The 25,513-nt window shown below is 37.2% G+C and overlaps 3 protein-coding genes across 4 annotated transcripts; 2 read left to right on the top strand and 1 right to left on the bottom strand.

The window, feature by feature from the left end:
* Positions 1-59: 59 nt before the first annotated feature.
* Positions 60-2,635, top strand: srrd (SRR1 domain containing). Its single transcript, XM_079382936.1, has 7 exons — positions 60-404; positions 565-605; positions 687-838; positions 911-1,009; positions 1,078-1,229; positions 1,860-1,905; positions 2,178-2,635. Exons 1-7 carry the CDS (start codon positions 265-267, stop codon positions 2,370-2,372), a joined length of 825 nt encoding a protein of 274 aa, XP_079239062.1. The 5' UTR covers positions 60-264; the 3' UTR covers positions 2,373-2,635.
* On the bottom strand, positions 2,408-25,016 carry LOC306848403 (clustered mitochondria protein homolog). The gene is made up of 26 exons (XM_079382935.1): positions 24,720-25,016; positions 21,519-21,628; positions 21,179-21,350; positions 20,187-20,318; positions 18,318-18,472; positions 18,089-18,243; positions 17,398-17,520; positions 17,163-17,295; positions 16,212-16,304; positions 14,531-15,219; positions 13,612-13,685; positions 13,407-13,511; positions 12,287-12,387; positions 11,669-11,821; positions 11,525-11,587; positions 11,202-11,437; positions 11,014-11,098; positions 10,647-10,800; positions 10,438-10,577; positions 9,503-9,583; positions 9,287-9,412; positions 9,091-9,200; positions 8,029-8,122; positions 7,830-7,955; positions 7,673-7,746; positions 2,408-3,466 (listed from the first exon to the last, which is right to left on the bottom strand). The coding sequence occupies exons 1-26, from the start codon at positions 24,763-24,765 to the stop codon at positions 3,010-3,012; spliced, it is 3,987 nt and encodes a 1,328-aa protein (XP_079239061.1). The 5' UTR covers positions 24,766-25,016; the 3' UTR covers positions 2,408-3,009.
* On the top strand, positions 4,066-7,416 carry LOC306848405 (uncharacterized protein). Of its 2 annotated transcripts, XM_079382937.1 has the most exons (4): positions 4,066-4,277; positions 5,061-5,145; positions 5,238-5,381; positions 6,219-7,416. In XM_079382937.1, the coding sequence occupies exon 4, from the start codon at positions 6,347-6,349 to the stop codon at positions 6,854-6,856; it is 510 nt and encodes a 169-aa protein (XP_079239063.1). In that variant the 5' UTR covers positions 4,066-4,277; positions 5,061-5,145; positions 5,238-5,381; positions 6,219-6,346; the 3' UTR covers positions 6,857-7,416. The 2 variants fall into 2 exon arrangements, with proteins under 2 accessions (XP_079239063.1, XP_079239064.1); XM_079382938.1 differs by lacking the exon at positions 4,066-4,277 and having other exon boundaries at positions 5,019-5,145; positions 6,219-7,120.
* Positions 25,017-25,513: the final 497 nt, after the last annotated feature.

Genomic DNA, 25,513 nt, shown 5'->3' with positions numbered 1-25,513 from the left:
AGTTGTGCAAAAATTAATTATAGGAACTGAATATATTGAGAGCAGCGGGCGACCGGAACGATTAAGGTGTAACACTCGCATGGTGTTTGTAGATGTAAATATGAAAATCTCAGCTGCTAAAAGTTTATCATAGAGACATTTACACCTAGAAAAATAGAAAATGTGTTCATATGGAAGTCGATCGATCCTCATTTAGTTTGACTATGTATTTCGAGCAGTCCGACTGTAAATTATCGTATTTACTGGAAAGAGGATTTTGCTATAATGGCTTGTAATGATGACTGGCAGGTAGCAGGATGCCGTAAAGGAGCTGCTAGAAGAGGAAAACAAGCTTCAAACCCCAAACTAGACTCACACCAGGTGTCTGACTGCAAACCGGACAAGCAGAAGATAATAAACGCCATGTGAGAGCTCATCTGACTGCTGCTATCACACGATACACGAGTGTCTGGGTCAAGCACACGATGAACATTAGAACATGCTATTCTTTTAAATACCCTGGAGTCTTGTGTTAATATAAAGTGCATGAATTAAGTTCATTAAGAATGTCCTTTACCTTAACAGGAATGAACTGAGAGGAGAAAACTTCTGGATGGAATGGAAAGGTAAAGTTGAATTACAGCTGTAATGATCTATGAATGTGAAAATACCATTTGTAATGAGCACATTCCCATCTCCACCCTCAGAGCATCTTCTTTCCAGTGCCTCTGGTTCCTCAGAGAGGAAAGGAGATGTTTCTCTTCAGCACTGTGTGTGTTACGGTTTGGGTCACTTTGCTTCTTGTGTATCTGCCCGGTACCAGCTTGCAATGTTGTTACTGCTTCTAGAGACACTGCAGGTATGAAGATTTCATTAAAGATTTATATGAAATGATTTGTCAATTCAATATATGAATATTCTTCCCCCTCAGATTCCAGTGGGCAGCTGTTCTGTGTATGACCCTGTGTTTTCTGAGTCAGAGCACGCCGCCCTCAAAGAGCTGGGCTTCACCGTGTTGACTGAAAATGAGGTGCACAGATCTACTGACTTAAAGACATTTGTTCTGCTGTCCGTTTTTAACCATCATTTTCTTAACAGGAGGGAAAGCGAGCAGTTTATCAACCCACCCTGTTTTACCTGATGCATTGTGGGAAGGCTCTGTATAACAACCTGCTGTGGAGAAACTGGACACCTCAGATGTTGCCAAAAATAATTATCATTGGCAACAGTTTTCATGGCATTCAGCAGAGGTGGGCTTCTGGCATTATATAACATAACTAATTAGTTAATAAAAAATAAAGAGATCTTTAAAAGTGACAAAACACAAATTGCTTAAACTTTTAAGATCGTGGTTAGTGCACCGACGACCCTCAGGAATACACTTTTCTAACTTCAATAGCATTTGAGCAGAATGGCTTACAGTCATAAAAAACAACCGTAAACTGTTCATCTAGGTTTCAACTATAATGCACACCTTTTACATTTTTGATATTTATTCAAATGTACTGTAAATCATATGTAAATGTTATAATTTAGTGTTTATTTTAATAAATATCAAATGTACAAGGTGTGCATTATAGTTGAAACCTAGATGTACAGTTTACAGTTGTTTTTATGACCAAGTCATTCTGCTCAAATGCTACTGAGTTTTAAATGTGTTTCAGCCCATTAGGTAATGAAAAATTGCATTTTTTACATGATTTACGGTAGATTTTATACCACACGTGTATACCAATATCGCATGTAACTTTAGAGATGGTCCCTAAATATGCGAATGTCCAAAGTCAAGCCAACTTTATGCCGCTGAAAAAGCAAAATCATGTGTACGATTAACCAACTTTGAGTCTTATTCATAAAGACGGTTTAATTTTTTCTCTTAGGATGCTTCAGAGAGAGTTTGAGAGAGACTACAGCTTCCTTTCAAATGTATCCTTGACTCAGTACATGCATGTTTATAAACAATTAACAAATGCAGAGAAAACAGCTGATATGACGTATAAAATCCTCACCAAAAAGTGGTATTATGCAGTTACATTGCCATGTAAAGAATTTTATTTTCTTGAATATGTTGTTCGAGAATATTAACGTCACTAAAGTTGACCACATGGGTGTCATATTGTAAATGAGAGAGCTTTAGATTGTCACATTTACATTTTTCCTCCACAAAGACTTACAGGCCTTGACTAAGTGTTGCTTAGGTGGTAAGTGTGTGTGACGAGACGTCTCTTCCCTGCTCATCACGATTCCTGGATGTGTTCAATGACACAGCGCTCATTCAGTTCCCTCTGGAAAATCTGAATAAACTCCCAGAATGCATGTGGACTGAGCCTTCAGAGCCACTGTATCAACACTGCCCAGATCTCGAGATCATCCAGAAAGAGAAAGGGAGCTGAAAACATTACTGCTTTAAAAATGCTACATTATTATTGGTTATATTTGGCTAGTTTATTTCCAGTTTCTTGTTGTACATGTTTTTTTATTCTGATAATGCTAATAAAAATATTCTTTTTAATAGAAGTCTTGTTTTCTTGGGACTTAAAGGTGAAGCGTTTCTTTTTTGTACAACTGGTGTCAACATACAGAGTTAGAGAAAGTATGGAAGCCCATTTCTGCCACAGGATTAAAAAAAGAAGAAAAAGAGCCAAAATTGTGAGCTAAAAAAAAAAAAAAAAAAAAGTTATATGCAAGTTATATTTTTTAATCTAAAACAAATCTATACACTTTATTGGACGCCAAGAAAACAAATTCTATACATTTTCCCCTGTGGTGAAAACAAGCTTCCATTAAAAAAAAAAAAAAAAGTGGTCAAAGTACAAAATGAAGAAAGTTGCATGACTGATTTTCACTCAAAGATATTAAACTTTATTTCAAACATTCTAATGACTTAAAAACTTTGTCTTCAAGATACTGTAATTGTTTGGCTTCATCTCTCCACACTTCTCTCTCGTGTTATTAGACAAGACACTGAATTGAGATGGTTGTACAGTCATGCGTCAAACACTGGATCAATCCCATCATACTGCATCTCACTCACTCGGTCTCAACCTGCTTCTCAGAATCACATGACTCTTCCTTCACAACACACTCTTTTCCATTCACCACTGCTGATTCTGACTGTGCTTCATTTACTGATGTCATATTGCTTGATTTTGATTGGCTCTCAGTGGAGACACCGTTAGTGATGTTTGACTCTTGTTCTTCCTCCTCACTTTTGTTTTTTGTGGCACAATCTCCATTATGCAGATGGGACTCGATCTGGCCGTTCATTTTAGAGTGGTCTGGTTTCTCAGAAGAGTCAGTTACCGATGACTGACTTCCTGTCTGTTCTCCATTCGCTGTGGGCTCCTCAGTGCCCTCTCCATTATTGGTCTGCAGCTCTGAAGCTTTGCTCTCATTGGTCGAATCAGAGTTCTCCAGTTTAGCCTTTTCTGCCTCTTCTGCTGCTTTCCTCTCTTTCAGCTTCTCTTTGAACTCCATCATTCTTGTGCTTAAGCAACAATAAAAAGTGATTTATTTAGCTTTTACCATAAATTAAAAATGCACCATATACAGAATCAGAACATGAAGATTCTGCAGAAACTGAATCCAAATTCACAAAATTTTACCCCTCCCCAGTGGGTGGCGTTTTTTGCCATTGTTGTTGATTTATTTTTTATTTTGCTTTATGACCTTCTTTAAAATGTAATCAAGTAATAATAATAGTAACTCCCACTAACAAGCAAAGATTTTTTTTTTTTTTTAAATGCACATGATTTTTATGAAAATACATTTTCCGTTCCAAATTGTGATTACTGTAATGCAGAAATGAATATTAAATATCATGGTACAGGGTATCCGCGGGGTTTTAAAAAGTATTAAAAAGTGATAAATCAAAATTGACAAATTTAAGGCCATTAAAAGTATTAAATGTGGTCTCAAAGGTATTATTTTTTCCAAATTAGGTATTATTTTTTTCAGACTATCAGGTGTCCTATTCTGATTGAAATTCTATCTGCGTTCGCGTTAGTTCGTTTAAATATGGGCTTTAGCATATCTGGGGACATGATCAAAGATCTTTCGTCTCAACTTATGTTTGATGCTGACGTCATATTCAGTGGTCGTTCGGCAACATCTCAGAACACAGAAGTTGGCTGGGCCATTCGTGTTGATGTTTGATGAGTGCCTCAATCAGGCGTCAAAGAAAAAACAGCTTGACATCCATGTTCGATACTGGGAGGATGACCGTGTCCAATCCAGATACTTTGGATCTTTGGTTTTTGGGACATGGAAGGGCAGAAGATTTGTTGCATCACATAAAGGTAAGTTCTTTTTTATATAGCCCTACTTACGCGGTATCCTGTGATCACTCATTTGAAGAGTTATTTATTCTCAAAGATTTTGTATATTATAGGATGATGTTGGCTAATTTACTGTTGTAATTTACTGTTAGATCACACACACAAGGACTATGAATCGGCATCAAACGAACAATAACTGGAATTTAAAACTCTTGTAGAAACAAATGATAAATAAACTGTTGGACAGATATACACTAGGATTTGTGCGCTCGACATTTCTTCGCTTTGTGCCGTGAACTTTTAAATGCGCACTTGCTGTGACTCCGTGTTGCTTTGAGCACATCATTCTGCACCCGCGATGCGCATACGCGCTTTGTGCGCTCTGTTTTGAAGCGTTTCATATTATCATGGTTTTGCGCACTGAAAGATTATTAAAAGCCTATATTTTTTATACTTAACCTGCTCAATACATTTAAAATAAGCATAATTTAATTGTGTGTTATTTCTGTGTAGTGTAGTGAAGGCTATATAAATATATACACTTCTGAATCCTTGACATTCATATATAAATATAAAATTGTGAAATGTATGATTGCCTGATTGAATTTTATAAGAGTACTAATAGTAATATTATTTGTTTTTATTAACATGTTTAGATTAATAAAATGACTGCAGATTTTTTCAAGAATTACTTTTTGCTGCTGATTTATACACTCACTAAGTTAAATAAAAATACATAATACATTTATGTAATTTTTAAAGGTGTTAACTGCAAAATTCTTTTTTTTTTCTGGCAATTGCAAGAACTTTCAACCCCTTCTTGACAAAGTTCCAAACTGATGAGCCATTGTGGCCCTTCTTGGCAAAAGATTTGACTGAGCTGCTGATGGTAATGATCATTAAATATTTTATAAAATTGATTGCATTTGGTGAATCTGTGTAAATTGTTGGATTACTAACTGCTTGTTTTGTAATTTTAAGAGTTTACTGAGGTGGTTCGTTCAACGAGAGCTCACCCAGGACCTCACACCCCTGCAGCTGATCAAAATAGATCTAACAGATGAAAAGAACTTGGTCTCCCCAAAGAGTGTAGACATAGGCCTGGGAGCAGAATCTGCTATCAAGGTCATTTTCTTACCCCCCCCCCCCCCCCCCCTCCCTAGAGATGCACATGTGTTTTGGGTTGCCTGCACAAAGAACCAGGATGTATGTTGTAAAATTAACTTCTGTCATTTAGTAGTACTACTACTGCTGTCTGCTACTACTATGTTTAGGCTGCTACTACAACTACTACTACTCAAATTAATAGTAATAAGAACATGAAAAAGAAATAGGGATAAATAAGTAAAACAAATTATTTTCCAAAGCATTTGCAGTGAACATTCACTAATGTTCCTCATTTGTTAGGAACTTCAGAGCAAACCAGGATTCAAGGTTGGTGAGCTTTCTGTGCTCACCTTCAGGCGAGAATGTTTACAGGGCCTGGTTAAGGTTGTTGTGAAGCTACAGGAGAAAAGCCCCCTTAAATTCAAAGTGGTCAGGCAGATTGCATGCTTGGACCCTTCAAGAATGCACAGAGATCCCGATTGGTGCATCAGACAGATGAAGGGAATAGTGCAAACATTCCTCCAGGGCAAACATTTGGCAGGTGGCATCCCAGCTGGTCAGAAGATATTGTATAGGGACAGTCAAAGTGCATAGGTTATTCAGATTGATTAAAGCCTTGTGTGAGAAGTGTGTGTTAGCAAGATGGTTTTCTGCATTCTCCTCTCAACAGTCAGGAAGTGTCAATGCTTTATCAAATTAATAAGTTCAGAAGAAGCCTTACACATTCCTAGCTCTACTTAGATGTTATAACATGATGTTATGATGTATGTATTGCCAAATGGTCTGATAGGCCAACTGGGACTACTAAATTTAAATGACCTATTAATTAACTTAATTTCTTTGTCTATGTTGTAGGTGATGTAATCATTCAGCAGTTTACATCATTGCTGTCTCTTGAGGGCAGAGGTGAACAATTCCGTTCTTTCCAGCCTTTCAAGCAACGTGTGGATGTGTTTCTACACTTGACCCTCAGCCCATCCTACATGGACCTGTTGAGATTCTGCCAGAGCGTTTTACTTCTTTCACATGGACAAGCCACTGTGGAGAGGGGCTTCTCCATTAACAAGGAGGTGGAAACCTGTAACCTTCTAGGTGAATCCTTGGAGGCACTGAGGTTAATCTGTGACAATGTCAGTAGCTGTGGTGGTGTCCTCAAGGTGCCTTTAACCAAGGACCTGCTGGCTTCTGTGGCCTCAGCAAGGTCCCAGTACAGGCTCTACCTGGAGCAAGAGCGTAAAAAGAGGGAGAGCGATGCTCAAATACAGAAAAGGAAGGCCGCAGAGGACGAACTACAGGAGCTCAAGCAGCAACGCAGAGTCCTGGACGAAGTCTGTGCCATCCTTGAAAATGATGCCAACAAATTGGCCGAAGAGGCAGAGGGGAAAGCTGGGTCAAAAATGGCCCAGCTAATCACCAAATCAAACACACTTAGAAGGAGACACAAGGAGAAGAAAAAGGAACTGGTCAAAATGGACAAAACTATTGAGGAATAGGCCATGGAATTAAGGCACTTGCCATAGGATTTTATGCCCACAAGTTCATATTAGGCCTATAGCACAAGTGCAAACAATAGTTCATGTAGTGGATGCCAGTTTGTGAATCAGCAACAGTTCATACAAGATGCCAGTTTGTGAATCAGCAACTTGCAGTGAATGCCAGCCAGTGTGCTGGAACTATCCATTCTCTCCATTGCACATTTTATGTAGTTTGTTTTATTTTTATTTACTAAGTGAAATAAATATGTGCAATATGTTGTCAACATCAGTCTCTAAATATATTCTTTTTTGTATGTTATATATGTCAAAATCCCCAAATAATAGAAAGGTTGCTGATTAACACTTGCAATTCAGTGTCGTGATGGTTTTAAAAAAAAATTCTGAAGGTAGTAAAAAAGGTATTAAAAAGTAGTAAATTTAACTTAAGGATTGCTGTATATACCCTGGGGTAGTATTTGTTGTCTTTAAATTAAGCTCATTTAAATATTAAAAACTGCATTTATGAGAATTAAAAAAACAAGTGATGAGAAATAAGTGTGATATAGCATTTGCCATTTAAAAAAAAAAAAAAAAAACGACAATACTTTATAAACACAGGTAAAATGTTATATTTTTAATTTTTTTATGTTTTATAGTAAGTAGGTGTATGTGTAATGTATAAAAAAAACTAAATTCAACTGAACTGAAGTTCTTAAATGTTCTAAAAACTGTGTGTGTGTGTGTGTGTGTGTGTGTGTGTGTGTGTGAGAGAGAGAGTGCGCATGTTGACATGTTTCTGATTCTCACAGTGGTAAAATCCTGAAAGTCTCTTACCTGTATGAAGTCTTCAGTATGCCATTGACCAGAGCGAGCTGCTCCAGCATGGTTTCCTGAGAGGGAGCCAAACCCTGAAAAACAGCTCATGTTCAACAAAAACCTGCAAGTCTTCACATGTCAGCTCTATCAGACAGCAGTTTCAAGCTGTGCTTACCTCAGGTGGTGTATCACAAAGCTCCGCACCTCCCTGACGAATTGACCGTTCTACACGCACGGCCTGCTGGGTAATGTTCGTCAGGAAGTCAGCGCTGCATTTGGTTTGAGGATGATCTTCTCCCCACTGTTGCACCACATAAACATTTTTAGAGCGTGATCATTTATTCAAAGCAAAAATTCAACACACTAAATCTGACCTTGCTCTGGAAGATGCTGTGAGCTTCCTTTTCATGATTTACACCGCCTCTGTAGTCTCCAACCACACACAGTCTCTGAGCCAGCAGATGGTGCCTGCCAAACAATCAAAAATGACCTCAAGCAACTTTAAACGCACAGGTAGGATAATTATTCGTTTAAATGAGTTTGATTACTATGGCTCTGATCCAAACCCTAATGAGCTGCCTTGGTGTCGCAATCATCTTTAAGGCAACCAAAACTCAATTACACAAACTCCCTTAATGAGCAGCAACTATTTTATTTTTGCTTTAAATTTTAAATTATGCATTTGCAGACTTTTTTTTTTTTTTTCATTGTACATAATTGGGTGGTTTTGTTAATTAGAGTAATAACGTTCCAGAATTTTAACTTGTGGCAAATACAAGATTAGAATCTAGGAGAAATAAAATTAGAACAAAAATCAAAAAGTTCTGGATGCATTACGGCTTTAGAATTAAATGCCATGAAAATAATGTCACAAACAAACTAACAAATATATGGGCTACAAAGAATATAAAAATACAGCACTAAAAAGACTAGTTCCAATTAGATGGCAATCTTTTCTAACAATACTCTCCCAAAACTTGTGGCAAATAAAGTTCTGTGCATTTGTTATTCCATGAAAAAAAAAAAAAAAAGCATTTGTAGTATTAATTGAGCAATTTATATAACCGTTTTCTTGTACGCGATTAAAATCCTAAAAATAAATGTCAAATATTTCATTAAAAGGCAATTTCTAATTAGAATGCACTATTTTCTATCAGTCTTTTCAGTATTATATATGAATTTTTAAAACTGACAATTATTTCCAATGTTTTTGCATTATGGGACCGTCTTACACGTTAAGGATATGTGATCCTGACATTTATTTGAACTAATATTGGTTTTCAAATGGAAGTTGAGTGCGCATCTATTATGCTTAAAAGTGGTCTATATAAGAAGCTCACTAGGGTTTGGAGCGGAGCCATAGTGCTTGCAGTATCGGAGCAGGTTCTTTAATGATTACTATACATCTCCCTCCATTTTAAAGCATCTGGTCTTACATCAGAGCTGTCGTCAGGTCCATGTCTCCTCTGAAGGAGCTGTTGAGTTTCAGTGCGCTCTGTAGATACTGTAATGACTGCTCTCCCTGAAGAACCAATCCCAGAGAAGCCTGATGGAGAAGAGAAAGAAACCTTATTCAAACTAATATTTCTATTTGGGATCAGTCATAGCTTGATGATGCATGACAAGGTTTACATCAATGACTGCAGTGTAAGGATGATCTGCTCCATGAACAGTCAACAGAAGAACTTTGGCACGATACAGGCAGCGCTGAGCCAGAGCGGTTTCGCCTCCAGCCAACAGATACACTGCCAACAACACCTGGAACAAAAGAAACAAGTGCATCAGATAATGATGATCTGTGCACTTTAAAAAAGTAGGTCTGTTTGGTTTCGTGGGAGCGTGACTCACGTATTGCTGAATGGTGTTGGGATGATCGAAACCCAGAACCCTTTCGCTGATGACCACAACCCTCAGCTGCACGCTACGAGCCTACAGGAGACGAGAGAGACATTGTTCGTGTTTTATCCGCTCATTCTTAGAACTTTAGCTATTATTCTATAAATGTTCAACAAACGTTCTTCCAGTAATGTTACTAGAATGTTTGTTCAAAATTATTTGGTCTTTAAAAACATTAGGACTAATTTGATGCATGCTTTTTGGAATGTTTTTCTAAAACATTTTAGTTGGACATTGATTCAATGCTTTAAACGTTACTACTAACTGCTCATTTCAGAATGTTTGAATGAGAACATTCAGAACTAACGGTCCCATACTCTTAATTTTCTTTAACATTCAGAAAAAAAAAAAAAAAAAAAAAAAAAAGTTTAAACATTTTGAAAATAGTTCTCTAGAGGAGCATTTTGCTCAAATGCATTATATATTAATTGCGTTTCGATTTAACCCGTTGCCCACATTATTTAATGCATGTTTGAATAAAAACCAATTCTTATTTTATTTTTTGTTTACATTAAATCAATACAAATTTTTTTATTTAATTGTTTATTAAATAAATTTGATTACTACTACAGTTTCAGTTTTTGGCTAAATTCTTTCGGCATTTCAGTATAAAAAACAAACAAAAAAAAACAGCATCAAATTGCATCTTAAAAAGGGGTTGAATAAAATAAGTTTAGAAATAAACTTTATATAAAATATATAGTTTATCCATAATTTCTATGATTATAAAAAAAATTAAAATAAAAACTTCATTGATTAACTCTAAAGCTTACTTGAATGCGAGCTGGCTGTGCCATAATTTGACCTAAATGGTCCTATTATACAACAAGCTTTCTTTTAAGCCAATGGGCAGCAAGATACACCCTAGACAGTGCACACAAACCCACCTCAGCAGGACGACCCTGTACATAGGCCACTTTTGCCAACTGACTAAGACAATGGCAAGCTTCAGGGTGAAGGTCATCACACACACGACCGAAGAGGTACGTCGCTTCTTTCAGCTGCTCGTACGCCTGCTCCAGTAACCCTACAGAGAGAAGAGGGTCAGGCGAGGCTGTTCACACGTGACTGTTACAGCACACTGGGCCGTGAATACCTTTCTGAAGACTGTTCTGAGCCGCCTTGAACAGCCGTGTGGCGTCGGTGGTTGTGGTGGTTATGTGCTTGACGACGGGCAGGATGTTGAGCACGTCATCAGGAGAGATTGGCGCTTTGTTACGGTTGTCAAGAATGTATTCTCTGAGACGGAGCTGTGGGACATTCATAAACAGACAGAGTTTCTCTATGACACTTTTGATCAATTTAATAAGTCTCTTAAAGAAAAGAATGGATTCCTTAAATTGAAGCTAGTTTTAGTCTATTTTAACCTGCTATCCTAGCATACACTAAGCAGATTTATCGCATGCAGAAAGAGTAATATTGTAGTCTTTCAACTTTAGCCATTGTTTGGTTCAACACAATACCTGAATGCCAGTCTTCAAGCACATCTCTCTCAACAAGGATATCTTCTGGAGTCTGTACTGCTCTACTAGATGGTCCACATTTGACCTGTAAAAAAAAAAAAAAAGATAACTTTATGAAGACAGAACTACAGGGCATACGAGACACATGTAAGCGTTTAAACCTTTGGGAGTGGATGATCTTCACTCACCCTAGTCCTTCTTTAAGTCTATATGTTTCTTGAGCATCTTGACAGATCAGACTCCACAGTTCATTCCCACTGAGTGCGGTCCATGCAGAGCTGTCTGCAGCCCCGCCCCCTCCACGGCCACGCCTCCTGGAGCGCTTCTTAGACTCCTCCCCATTTGATGCAGAACTGAAGTTGGGAACCAATAAGCAGCAGAGGAAATGACTCGCTGCTGCAGACAGGTTAGAGTTTTCCACTCCCTGAGCAACACAAAAGACAATTTTAGATTTTTGAATGAACAACTAAAAATAACATCTTAACAGATTGACTGTTGAAAAAAAAAATACCTGAATGTAGCCACTGAAGAACCGCTGTGCACATCGCACAACAATCTCTGCAAACGCCAACCTCTGAGAGAGACGGTAAGATATGATTAAGACGCTTCTCAAACGTCAAATCTCCCACAATATAATGGATTTAAAAGCATTTACCGTGATGTGTCTCAGTTGATGTTTGAGATCTGATTGGTTGATGGACAAGATCAGGTGACCTAGATAGCGGAGGTTTATGCCTTTCTGATGGAGGGCTTGTCGTAAAGAAGCACCATCCATGGGTATGTCAGTGCCGTGAATGCAGTCGTTCATCTGAAAGTAAACATTTAATCGATATACAGTTTAAAAAAAAAAAAAAAAAAAAAAAAAAAAAAAAAAAAAAAGAGAAATTACTATTTTAGATAAAGGTTTAATTAATATATTGTAAAATGTAATTTATTCTGTGATCAAAGTTGAATTTTCAGCATCAATACTTCTAGGGTCACATGATCCTTCAGAAATCAATTCTAATATGCTGATTTGGTACTCAAGAAGCATTTCTGATTATTGTCTGATTGTTAAAAAGTGCAGTGCTGCTTCATATTTTTTTGGAAACTGCGATGCATTTTATTTTACAGGAATCTTTGCTGAACAGAAAGTTCAAATGTATAGCATTTATATGAAAATTTTTGTAGCAAATGTCTATTCTATCACTTCTGATCAATTCAATGCGTCTTTGCAGAATAAAGGTTTTTTTTTTTGGACAAACGGAAGTGTATAAAAACAAAATACACTCACAAATTCTGGTATCCGGTCGTTTATGATAAACGATGCTGCTTCCTTCAATAATCCCTTCTGTAGCTCCACGGCATCACTGTCTGAGCTGGGAAACTCCACACCTACTCAGAGACAGAAAACAATATTTAAGGTATAAAACAAAACCACTAATTATGGAAATCCTTATGTTTAGCAGTAAAGAAGATAAACATGATTTCGGCTGAAGACTGATATGATTATATTAGTTCTGCTCCGAAATCTACATAGACAGCATCTTAAGGCTTAAGATGATGATGTTGGCTTTTAAGAAAGGTTTCAGCCTAAATCTAAGGCAGCATTTTATGTATCCTACACAGAAAAGTCATGTATGACACAGTGAAATAACTTCCATTCAAGATGTTGAACATTAATTATAAATATTTAATTCAATACTGAAAGTATTATAAAATAATTCAGTTCCATTATTTTCAACTCAATATTAAATGCATTTCTTCTCATAAGCATAGCAACATGTCAAATCTCCCATTTCTTCATATGACTGGTTTTATGGTCCGTGGTCACATAAGGGTAAATTTTTTTTAATTGAGATGTACACATCATCTGAAAGCTGAATAAATAAGCTTTCAGTTGATGCATGGTTTGTTAGGATAGGACAATATTTGACCGAGATTATTTGAACATTTGGAATCTGAGGGTGCACAAAAAAAAAAAAAAAAAAAAAAAATCCTAAATAGAGAAAAATCACCTTTAGAGTTGTCCGAATTAAGTTCTTAGCTATGCATATTACTGATCAACAATTACGTTTTGATATATTTACAGAAAGAAATTTACAAAATCTCTTCATGGAACATAATCTTTATTTCATATTCAAATGATTTGTGGCATAAAAGAAAAATTGATAATTTTGACCCATACAATGTACAGTATTGTTCTATTGCTACAAATATACCTGTGACTGCTTTTGTGCTCCAGGGTCACACATGAGCATTCAAAATGAGTCACTTATTAGTTTCCATTTCATAAGATACTGCCTAAATAGAGTATACAACAAGTAAACTCACTCAGGGTTTGGAACAGAGCTTCTATGCAGTTTGTTTTAATGCATATTATTGTGTTAATTGGAGTATGATCTTTTTCTGACCTGGGGAGTAGACATTAGGGATGAAACGCATCTCAAAGATGATGTCACTGATGGATCCGACTTCTTTGCAAGCTTTTCTGACTGCATCTATGTTCCGAGAATCAGCTGACAACACAAACACATACGATTATTCCTGTATAACACATGCATCTCAGACACACAGTCCCACATCAGACAGAAAGTGAACACTTGCTTTTGTTCTCACCAGATTTCATACACTCTTCCACCCCTCCGTTCTCCTCCATGTGAGCCTTCACTCGCTCCGAGAACTGAGCATGTCTGAAACATCAAGACAAATCATGTTCACGTACACAGATTAACAAACATAAAATCTCTGGTTTGTAGATTTAAATGTAAAGGGTCAAAGTTAAAGGATGTATCCCAGCTTAATATGCACACTTAAATATGAGTTTGTGTGAAAAAAAAAAAAAAAAAAGCTTTTCTGTGCATTTGATTCATGCATTAATAATTGTTGCTTGTTCATGATATGCATTACTGCAATTTACATAAAATAAATTATGCATGAGAAATATTTTAGCACAAAAATTGACCCACTGTCGATGTAGATTGATTTAGTTTTATTTTGTTTGAGCACATCCACAAAGCAAGCAACAATGGCTAAACCAAAGGTGTGAATTTGACGCAGTTTCAGCGACCAATGGAAGGACTTGGGAAACATAAAACTCAACTGTGTTGAATGTGTCTGCTGCAATTAAAATACAAATAATCTTGATTTTGATACATTTGATAAATATACAAATTATGTTAATTTTAGTTACATTTCCAGTAATTGTTATTTTTATTAGTTTTTGTCCATTTTATTTTATTATTTAGGTTTAGTCCATCTTTAGTTTGGTTTTAGTTTATTTTATTTCCAGTTAGTATTTTAGTGCTTCAACTTAAAATAGGAACATTAGATACACTTCTGATTTTCGAATAGTTTAAGTTTTATTTCATTTAACAAAAAAATAGTTTTAGTTAATAATAACACTGCGAGAACAACAGCTATCTTGTTGTAGCATTCTTACAAACCAACACTGGCTCAGCGGATGGCGTGGATTTGGGGGAATGGCTATCTGTGTGATAAACCAGTGAAATCACTTGGGAAACCAGTCAAAACTCACTTGTGTTGAATGAACGCCTTCACTAGCTCCGGCCGTAACCGACACAAAACGTGAGGGTATCGTCTGGGAAAACTCCCTTCTTCAGTTTCCGCTCCTTCTCCATCTTCTACATGGAAGTTGACATCAGCTGGCATAGTACGATACACATCCAGCAGGTAATACCGACCATCGGCCCCCAGAATCCCCTGGGCATCTACAGAGGTGAAGAGGGGCAGCTGATGCCCATTCGGCCCCAGAACCGCATGTCTTTGCAGAGAAAGAGCCTTTGCGGACTGAGCTAGCAGCTCTAGGAGTTTCCGTCTCGATGGATTTTCCAGCGGCCCTGCACTATAGCCGTATAAAAGGCCATTGGGAACCTCAGCCTGCTCAGGGCCCTGAATACCCGGGGCCAGGCCCTGCGCAGACAGCCGGACGCCGCGGTAGTCAGCCAGTGCGGTGGGGATGGTGTGTAGGTTTTGGAGGTCTCCGTCCAGGTCGCTGTAAACCTGAACACATCGCAGCTCGTGGCGCTGAGCAGCTCTGTGACTCCGCTCTCCTCCCAGCCAATGGTCTCTCTGTGCTGGCATACTCAGGAACACACCACCGCATAAGAACGCCGGGTCCTCGTGAGAACCGCTGACTGAGTCGACAAAACCATCCATCACCTTCTCTGCAGCCTGAGCAACAGCCCACACAAAAGCACTGTTCACCTGCAAGAACAAGCAATGAAAAGTAAGCAGTGTGAACTATGAAAACCACGTTTTTTTAATGCAATGCAAGAAAAGGAACCATATCTCCTTCATGACAAATACCAAGACCAACCTTTCTGCTTTCATCCCATACTTCCCTATACTCAAGAACAATTACAAAGTGCATCATTATATAAAGCATGTCTTTCCATCTTGCTAATATTAATGTAACTTGTTTATTTTATTTCCTTTTTTTTTTTTTAATAGTAATAGAAAATTCATTACATAATAGTACATTTTATATTATCTTATTTTCATTACTACTGTTTTTGGGAGGGGGGGAATCTCATGCTATTTACCTGCACAAACAGACAAAGAAACATAAGACATGGCGTAAAAGCTACTTGGACACTATGGTATATGCAGTGCAATACAATAAAGTGCAATTAAATAAAATGCAATGCAATAAATTAAATTATTAACTACAATTAAATAAATTAAAAATATTTAGTAATGGAAATTTTATGAATTGTTGAATCCGCTTTGAATCATTAAATTGAACCATGTGAACAAACTAATTCACTAAACGAAACTGGACTTTTGAGTTTTGATCATGCTTAATACAGCATAAGAGACAAACAGCGATGTAGATGCTTGCTTCAAAAAAAAAAAAAAAAACTTGTGTGAACATTACACTGAGAACAATGGAGCTGCTGTCACACTACTGATGAATATAGTGGAGTTAAACAGTACTGTTGAAATGTTTAGATCTGTCTGTGTGGACTGTTTAGTTTGGGTTTACTTAATTATACTGCAAGGACAAAATAATCACCACAAGTTAGACAACTGGGAAAAAAAAAAATCCCTATGGTGACACTCAAAGATAAAAATTAATAAATTCAGTACGTTTTGTTTGAGAAGGATACAAGTTCGGTTTAGTCTGTAGCAATAATAATAAGCTTTATAATAAACAGCAGAAGTCTGCGGATATCTAGGCAAACGTGCGCTCAGACCTGCAGTAACGCTCGGTCCCTCTGAAGTCTCTCCTCCAGACTCCTCTGAGGAAGATCTCTGGCTGCTTGAAGTTCCTTGTTCCAGTCAGCAGCCTAAAATACAAAGCAGAACATTTGAATGACATACACACACACGTGCAGAGCACAAGTCCTGATCCCAGCTGAACACCTCTGGTGTGACTTTATATGCAGACCTTGAGCCAAAAACATATCACCAAACACCAATGACTTGTATAGACACTATAAAGGACAAAAGTATTGTGACACCCCCTTCTTTAGAACAGAAAAAGGCACTAACAAAACTGTGGCAACAAAGATGGAAACATAATTCATACATTTACAAATTGTATTTCCATCTCTGTTGCAACAGTTTTGGACGCGTCTAAAATGACAGCACCCTTATGTACAAGTCATTGGTGTTTGGTAACTTCACTCACAAGATCTCCCGGTTCTTTACTTGTGAGCTCAGTTCACTGAAGACTCGCTCTAAACAGATCATTTGAATCAGTGAGTTTTCGACTCGAGAACAGCTGCAATCGGATCACTCCAATTCGTGAATGAAACGTTTGTTGCGATTTGCGAACCGATTTAACAGGTTCATTGAAAAGAATCAGTTTGTTCATGAATCAGACACCGCTTCTGCGTCTCGGAGCACGTGATGGATTATAAGGAGTAACTATGTTTTATGAAATGTAGTGAAGTAAAAGTTACTCAAAATAAAACTACTCCAGTAAAGTACAGATATTTGAAAAATTTACTTCAGTACAGTAACGAAGAAGTTTTACTTCATTACTGTCCACCACTTTTCATGTCATTACATCCCTAAACATTATTTTATATTTTCATTACTACAGTTTTTTTAGTGTTGACATTGTAATAAATAATGAAGCATAGAAATGCGTCAGTTATATCAATTAAGAGACTTGTATTTGAGCACTGACAAGCATTTACCTGTGCATTGAGGTCCTGGTCCAGACCCAGTCGGCTGCTGAAGCTGGGTTTGTGTGAGTGAAGTGAGGAGACGCCCAGCCAGCTGAGTGTGCGGTACGGAGTGGACAGTCTCTCCTCAGCCGGCAGAGACGGCCTGAATGAACAGAGATGCTCAATCAACTATACTCACAAACATGCGAGGGGGGGGTGAGTGTAAGAGTGTGTGTGTGTGTGTGTGTGTGTGTGTGTGTGTCACCTGTGCCGCAGTGTGCTCAGGTTGTGTTTGAACTGTGGGCTGATGTGGGACAGCAGGTCGGTCAGACAGTGGCACACTGGAGTCGACTGAGCAGGACGAGGGTCAAACACTTCGAGGGTCGACCTGAAACACAAAATACAGCTTGGTTTGAGAATTTATTCATTAATTTTTTAAACGCCATGCCAGCACGTTTTAAGAAAGAAAAATAATAATAATTCTGTGAATTTAATGCCACAATATGTCTGTTACTCCAAAAATTGCATTATTGGGTGAATCATTAAAACAGCCAACAACCAAAAATTATCTGAAAGTAAAATCTGTATACATTTTATAACGTGTTAAAATTAAGACTTTTCTTTATGCAAAATTTAGTATATTTTATGTAATGTTTACTATATTTAAGAAATAGTATGTGAAAGTACGCAAATTGCAATAAATCAACATTTTAGATAGTAGTAAGCTACGTTAGTCACATGACCTTAATTCATCTTAAAAAAAATAAAGGATTATTTTGCTTTTTTATTCCAATCGAGTACATTGTAAGTTTTGATAGTGCAATTAAATACTGAGTCAAGGAACAGATATTCAAAACTATTTCCAGTTCATTTGTCACACTGGAAAGGCAGAAAAACTAAGAACGGTATGAGTGCTTCTAAAGTGGTTCTAAATTTAGCAATACAGAGACTCTTACCTGTTCATGTAAAATCCACGTGGGCAGGAAGTGATGTCACACTGCTTGCCCTCCAGAGTGTGGACACTGATGTACATGAAGTCACCTTGCAGTTTCCGGGAACCAGGGGGAGGGTTCCAACAGCTGAGTGACAGGTCCAGCAGGTAACTGGGAGCCTTTAGGAGAAGCAGTTTGAGAGTGAAAAACAAAGCCAAATGCCTGAAGGTTTATTTGTGTGCATTTGACATACTTCACTGTGTGTGTTGGTGGGCAGCAGGATCGTCAAAGGAGGAAGTTCTGAAACTCCAGGCAGAATGTAGGCAGGAGGGGGCGGGACTTCAGCAGACTGCTCTGTCTTACTATTGGCTCGTTTGTTCTTTGACGAGTGCAGAGTCGGTGGGGCTTCTAATACAAAACACAATCAGAAAGTCTCATTGCCATCGGCTTTAAAAAAAATTCATTTTAAATTATTTAGAGGCAAGACTGAATAAAAGCACTTGTGTTTTATGATAACATTTGTGCACAAAGACAGAAGGTTTTCGAGATACTGGATCAGTGTGGTTACTGTGAACTAAATTAAATAGTTTTCAGTCATTTAAATAAAGCTGAAATAAAATAAATATTAGATGGAAAAACGTAAGACTTAAAAACCCTAAATGAAAACTAAGCAACATGAAGCACTAAAATTACTCAAACTTGAATTAAAGCTATATAGAAATATAACAAATGATAAAAGCACATAAAATTATTAAAAAACTAAAATTAAAAAGAACTTCAAGATATTGGATCAGTATTCTTACGGTCAACAAAGTTAAACTACTAAACTTTAAAATAAAAATAACTATTATATTAGCCCTTGTGCACCCTTATGGACATTTGTCCATTTTATTTTTGTTTTTTTAAATAATTTTGCCTGTGTTAATGCTAACTGCATAAATTTTGGCTCAGGTGTGTATTTTTAGTGGAATTTTAATATTCCACCCTAATTTAGTCTAATAAATCTATTTTACACTAGGCACAAAAAAAAAAAAAAAAAAAACGTTTGGACAAAAATGTCCCCATTAAAACCGCTATTTTTAAAATCGCAGTGCTGTTTAACTGTAAAATGCTACAATGTTTGTTAATAGGCTTTCGTTCTGTTGGCAAGGCTTCAAAATTTAATTTCCTACTATTTTTTTCAGGTTTGGTCTAATAAAGGGTCTATAAAGCAAATACTCGCTTTATTCCGGTTTTCTGCTTCTGCATATTATAGAGCCAATTGGATAAATAATGCATGGGTGTGTTGGTATGGATGTCAAAAAAATGTGTGTTCTTGGAGATAGAGAGATAGAGAGATAGAGAGATAGAGAGATAGAGAGATAGAGAGATAGAGAGATAGAGAGATAGAGAGATAGAGAGATAGAGAGATAGAGAGATAGAGAGATAGAGAGACTCTACTGATTTTCTAGCAGGTTTAGAATTCAACATGTTTCATATATTTTTTTTTATATGTATTCATAAAATATTGTTCATAAATCATTTTCATAAACTTAAACCTTTATAACTTTTTACTTCAACCATAATCTGCCATGGGTCTTCTTTAAAATGAGACCAAACTCAAGTCTGTGCTCCCAAGCTTCCAATTTTTAGGACATGGACATTTTTGTCCACTATGGACCTAAGTGTAACTTTTCATTTGATGCACAAGGGTTAGAAGAAAAACTTAAATTGAAAAACCTTAAATATAAATTAGAAATGTTGCCTTGGCTTCTAAATGAAATGTATATGTTTAGTACAAAATGAAAAGAAAAATAAGTTAAAAGTTAAATGACAAAAGCAAGTGACAATTTGATTAAATTAAAATGAAAACTGAAAATATTACAAATAAAATGGTATATAAAGAAATACAAATATATAATATTTGCAAAGCATGCTGGGAACCAGAATCCACTGGCCAGGTTCCAAATGGACCAAGACAATTTCATAAGATTCCTACAACAATAATTAAAAAAAAAAAAATACTACTACTAATGATAATAAATGTAGAAATTTGAGCTACAATATTAAGTTGATATAATGATCAACAATTATATGAACAGAACTCAACAGCAACTTAAATGCATTGGAGTGCATTTCTTACCGGCCGTTTGGGTGAGTGTGTTCAGTACAGCCGGAGATCGGCCCTCCATCAAGGTGTCTTGGGGTCTGACAGCTTTCAGCATCTCCTGCACTCGTGCCAGATGAGCCTGTGCCGATCGAGGTGAGTACGGCTCTATAACACACACAAGAACACTTCATGATGCCAAGAAAATTGGCTTTTCCTCAGCTCTATTGATCTGCTGAATTGAGGAGTCTCCATCTTTTAAACCTATGATTTATCCAGTGAGCAATAACATCTATCCTATCAATTATTTTCCCACACTGCTCATGATGAGTGCCATGTGACTCACTTGGCTCAGAGAAAGGATTCATTAGTTTGTCATAAAACGATTTGCAATAAAATCAAGAAGTTGCAAAACCAGTATAGCAAAAACCCCACCGATCCCTTTGGAAATTAAAGCTAAAACTGGTTGCTGCATTTTGGAACATGATGGCTGGTTTCTAGCTGGTTCAAGTCGGTTGACAAACCTAACCGGGCTAGGTTGTAGACCACGACTCGCAGCAAACCAGTAACCAGCCGGGAGAACATCTTGGACCAGCAATAAACCACATGGTTCCCACACTTTCTAGTGCATTTCCATGACCTTTCCAGAGTTTTATGATCACTGGATGAGCTAGAATTATATAATTTATGAACAAGCCAATATCTAGCCAATAAATTGTTTAGAAATTATAAAATATTATATGAACTGAATAATTGAATTCCCTGGTATTTCCCAGTTTTTTTCTGTGACTCTGGAAACCTTGAACCCCAGCTGTTCTTACCACTTTAAAGTGGTCAAGCTGGATTTTGGAACATGGTTGGATGGTCCCTGATGGTTTTCCAGCTCAAGCAGCTTGGTCCACCAGTTAAAAATGAACAGCCACATTTCAGCACAAAGTAATCAGGATTTCCCACCAAATATCCTCATATCCATGCAAAATACAGTCAAGTCTTTTACAAATGCACAAATGGAAGGTCTTTCTGTTTACCTTCCACTAGACGGAGAGTGACTCCAGCTTTGAAGCCCTTGACGTTCTGGAGCTCCGTCATGGGGTCAAGGGTCACACCTGAAAGGGCCAGAGCGACAGACGAGCGCGGAGCCATCTCCTCTCGGCCCAGAAGGGTCACAATGGCATCCTGGACCAGCCAGAATCCATGAACCTGCAGAGAACATCATCAGCATAGAAGACACAATCCTAGCATTAATGCATGACATGTGCTTTGCATCTTTTGATGTTCTGCTGGCAGACATATTTGAAAATATTTGCATTGCTGACTACTAAATGTGGTTACACTTGATTCGCGGATGTTAATTGGAGTAGAGCTCACCTGCAGCTCGAAGGATTCGACTCCCGCACCCTGAATCTTCACTGGAAATGATCCATCATCGTCTTTTTTGCTTCCAGTAGCTTTTTTCCCATTGGTTGAACATGAGACATCTGTGGAGTGAAGGGGGTCAAATAAGAGCTCAAAAATGTGCTTCAAGCCAAAACAGGAGTTACATAAGAGAGTTAGGAAATCTGTCCAAATGTCACAAAAGAAATGAAGGAAAAAGGGGTTTTCCATCCCAGAATCCATCAACATTACAATGTTTTAGGGATATGTATAAAAAATAAAATTAAACAAATGAACTTTTGTCACAGTGCAATAAACATTTTTTATTTTCTTACTGTAAACATTTTAACACCCTTAAAAAAAAAAAAAAAAAAAAAAAAATACAATAAAAGGCCCAGGATTTGTTGGTTTTTCTCTTCTTATTATTTTAAGTATTTTGAAGTTTTTGGGAATTGGCAATTTGGGGAAAAATGCCAATAAGGTAAGAAATTAAAGCAAACAACTTATTTTTTATTATTATAGTTTGTTTTATTATTATTATTATTATAACGTACAATAAAACTTGTCACAGTGAAATAAACAATGTTTAAAGACTTATTTATTTTTCCCCTATAAAAGATTTTAACATTCTTATAACAAGATTGTGTTAATTGGGTGTTATTCTCTTTTTTTTCCTTCCATCCTCTGTTTTTATATTTTCTTCTTAATTCAAGTAGTTTTAAGTAATTAAGTTGTTGAATAAACAATTTGGGGGGGCATGCCAATAAGGTAGGAAAAATCAACAAGTTATTTGCACTCAAAAAATAAATTAAATAAAACAAAAAAGAATAAATGTTCAAAAGGTTTTGAATTAGATATATATATATATATATATATTAGTCTACAAAACTAATTTTAAGCATTAAAGGCTTTAGATTTTATAGGTTAATGAGAAACAAATTCATTCACATGCGTCCAAACATTTGACTGGTAGTGTGTATCAGAGCACCAGTTTTACCATCTGATAAGGGTCAGATGGATGTGATTGCAATCACGTAAAACCTCATCCATTAGAGCCACAGATCTGAGTCTCTCTTGTGGGATTGTAGGCAAGTCTATGATCTCTAATAACAGCAAGACTCTGCTTGATACGCCATGAGCTTGTCCAGACATCTTCCAAACTTCCCCCTGGCTAATGAGAGCGGAGAACAGGCGCTGGATGACTGGCTACTACTAGTATTAATACACCACACTCCCTCACATTCGTCTTCGGAGACTCGTCTGGACGTTAGCAAGAAAAACACCCAAACATCAAACCCAACCAAACCAAAAAAAAAAAACAGCTCTCAGGATGAGATGCATCGTCGCTCTTCAGCGCAAAGACTATTGTTCATGGGTCACGTACTAAATATAAAATGTAACATTTTGTAAAGCCACATTTCATCTGTGGTTAAGTAGCGATGCATTTAATGATAGTAAAATGTGTTGAATGGAACTGGGTGTGCTGAAATGAAAAATATTTAACAAACAAAAGACAGTGTGGTTGGGGCATGTGTAGAATTTTATGAATGATGGGCATTTCGATTCAGCGGAAACCTGTGGAACTGCTGAAGTCTGTCACTTGATTTTAAGATAACTAGCTTTTAGTAACGAGTCACTTGCAGTAGCAGATGCTTAAACAATTAACCTAGAGTAACCGGCGGTGGAATATCAAGATCAAGTGCATGAAAGATTTCCACAGAACTGGAAATATGGTCATAAATATAGTTCTGTACCACACCCTGTGTTTATTAAACTTTTAGCTAGTTTGATTGATCTTCCAGCTACACTTTTTTTAAAAATAAAGTGTATAACATTTTCAAAACGTCAGTAAATATAAGAAATTGTGCTTATGATTCTCCTAAAAAAAAAAAGAAAAAAAAAAAGGGGCAATTCCCTCATTATCCAAATGTGAAAATTAAATAAATACAAATTCATTCATTTAATTTCAATGTTTATTTGATATTTAAAACAGTATTTGTACTGTCAGAATAAATCCTAAATTAACTACTGCAATGTGGAAAAATACAACGTCAAAAAAAATAATAAATTTTACATCATTTTAAAATACAGTAACTATAAACGTAAAAAAAAACGCACTTTAATGGTCTTAAAATAATCTTGCATAATGCATTTGTACTAAAAGAGACAATAATAATAAATAAAATTTATATTAATAAAATTTAGGCAAGTTGTGCATGCAATTATCCTGAAAAAAAAAAAAAACAGCAAAATAAACAAAACGGATGGTACTCTTCAGCTCCATTAATTATTTTTTTCCATTACTTTTTTTAAACTAAAAAATTAGCACAGAAAATGTGAACAGCAGATTCCAATCAACTCTCAAAAAAGATCCATCCATGCAGAACTACAGCCTTTCGGTTTCCACAAAGTGGTGATCTGAATAGTTTAGGGCAGGGGCGCCTAACCCTGTTCCTGGAGATCGACTGTCCTGCAAAGTTTAGCTCCAACTCTAATCAAACACACCTGAAGCAACTAATTAAATAATCGCGTGAAAATTAAAGGCAGTTGTGTTTGATTAGAGTTGGAGCTAAACTTTGCAGGACAGTCGACCGCCAGGAGCAGGGTTGGGCACCCCTGGTTTAGAGGGTACATTAGTGCACGAGTGTTTTTTTTATCAGCAGAAAAGCTGTTTAAGTAGCATTTACGACGAGCACACATCACCCCTGAACAGCGAGCGCCTCGAGAGGGACGCGATCAGGACAAGCTGAAATGATGGTCACGTGCGTTTGCCCCGAGAGTAACGCGCTCCTAAACAGAGACAGGAATGTCTGCGAGTCTGGCCTGATGCCATGAGGAATCTCACAGATCTGCCTCCTCACTTTAACACGTGCTCGGAAGCGCAGGAAAGAACCACAGAAGGGAATCAGGAGACAGACGAATACACCAGGAGGTCAAAGGTGAAGTTTGCTAACTTATTTGTTTTGCAGGGAGAGAGTGAAAGCTTCACTCTAAAGGGCAGCACCATCAATATAATCCCAGCTTCATGCGCTTGTGCTTTAATGCACAATTCATGCACGAGCTCAGCTTCTCGCCGTGTGCATCAAACTTTTCACACAAACACCAAAAGAAAGCTTGATCCAAAGCAACGAGAAAACATCAGGAAGAAGTTGAGAGGGAGGAGACTGGAATGAATCGGCGCAATTCAACTCTTACCCATAGCTCTCTTCTCTCCGTTTCCTTTCTTCGCCGTGTCCCTCATTTCTGCTCTGGTTTTCTCTCTCTGTGGCCGCTGCTTTGCTCTTTTATTCGGGACACAGTGTGCTCGGAGAGCTGTCAGGTGTGACTGATCCAACACGTCTTATTAGTTTGTCATTGGCCGGCCACTCCCTCCAGCGCTGACAGAGCTTCCTCTCTCTCTCTCTAACACACACTCTACAGCAGGCATGTTTGGCTGGGCGTGACACTTCACTCCATTTTGCGAGAGATCAGTGAGTGTTACCTTCCCCCTCTGACTTCCCTCAGGGCAGGGAGGGATCCTGCGCGAACACACACACACACACACACGTTGGTTTTTGTGGTTTATGGGGACTCTCCATAGGCGTAATGGTTTTTATACTGAACAAACTGTGTGTGCTATTGCCCTACACCAACCCTACACCTAAACTTAGTCCTCACAGGAGACTTTGTGCATTTTTAGATTTTCAAAAAAACACCATTTAGTATGTTTTTTTTTTTTAAGCCTTTTGAATTACAGGGACATAGGCAGTGTCCTCATAAACCACCTTCATATTGTAATACCTCTGTCATACCCATGTCATTATACAAATTTGTGTCCTCATAAACCACATAAACATGCGCACACACACACACACAGGGTGAATCTCACCAACCATATCAAATGCATACAGCACAAAATGAACATATAAATGCATTAAATAACTTTATATGCAAAATACAAACAACTATGAGCACGAGTTTTTGTGATGTAAAGCTATTTTCATTTCAAT

This window comes from Barbus barbus (genome assembly GCF_936440315.1).
Source record: "Barbus barbus genome assembly, chromosome: 28".
Lineage (NCBI taxonomy): Eukaryota > Metazoa > Chordata > Actinopteri > Cypriniformes > Cyprinidae > Barbus > Barbus barbus.
Note: the sequence above shows the minus strand (reverse complement) of the source record. Positions and strands in the feature narration are given on the sequence as shown.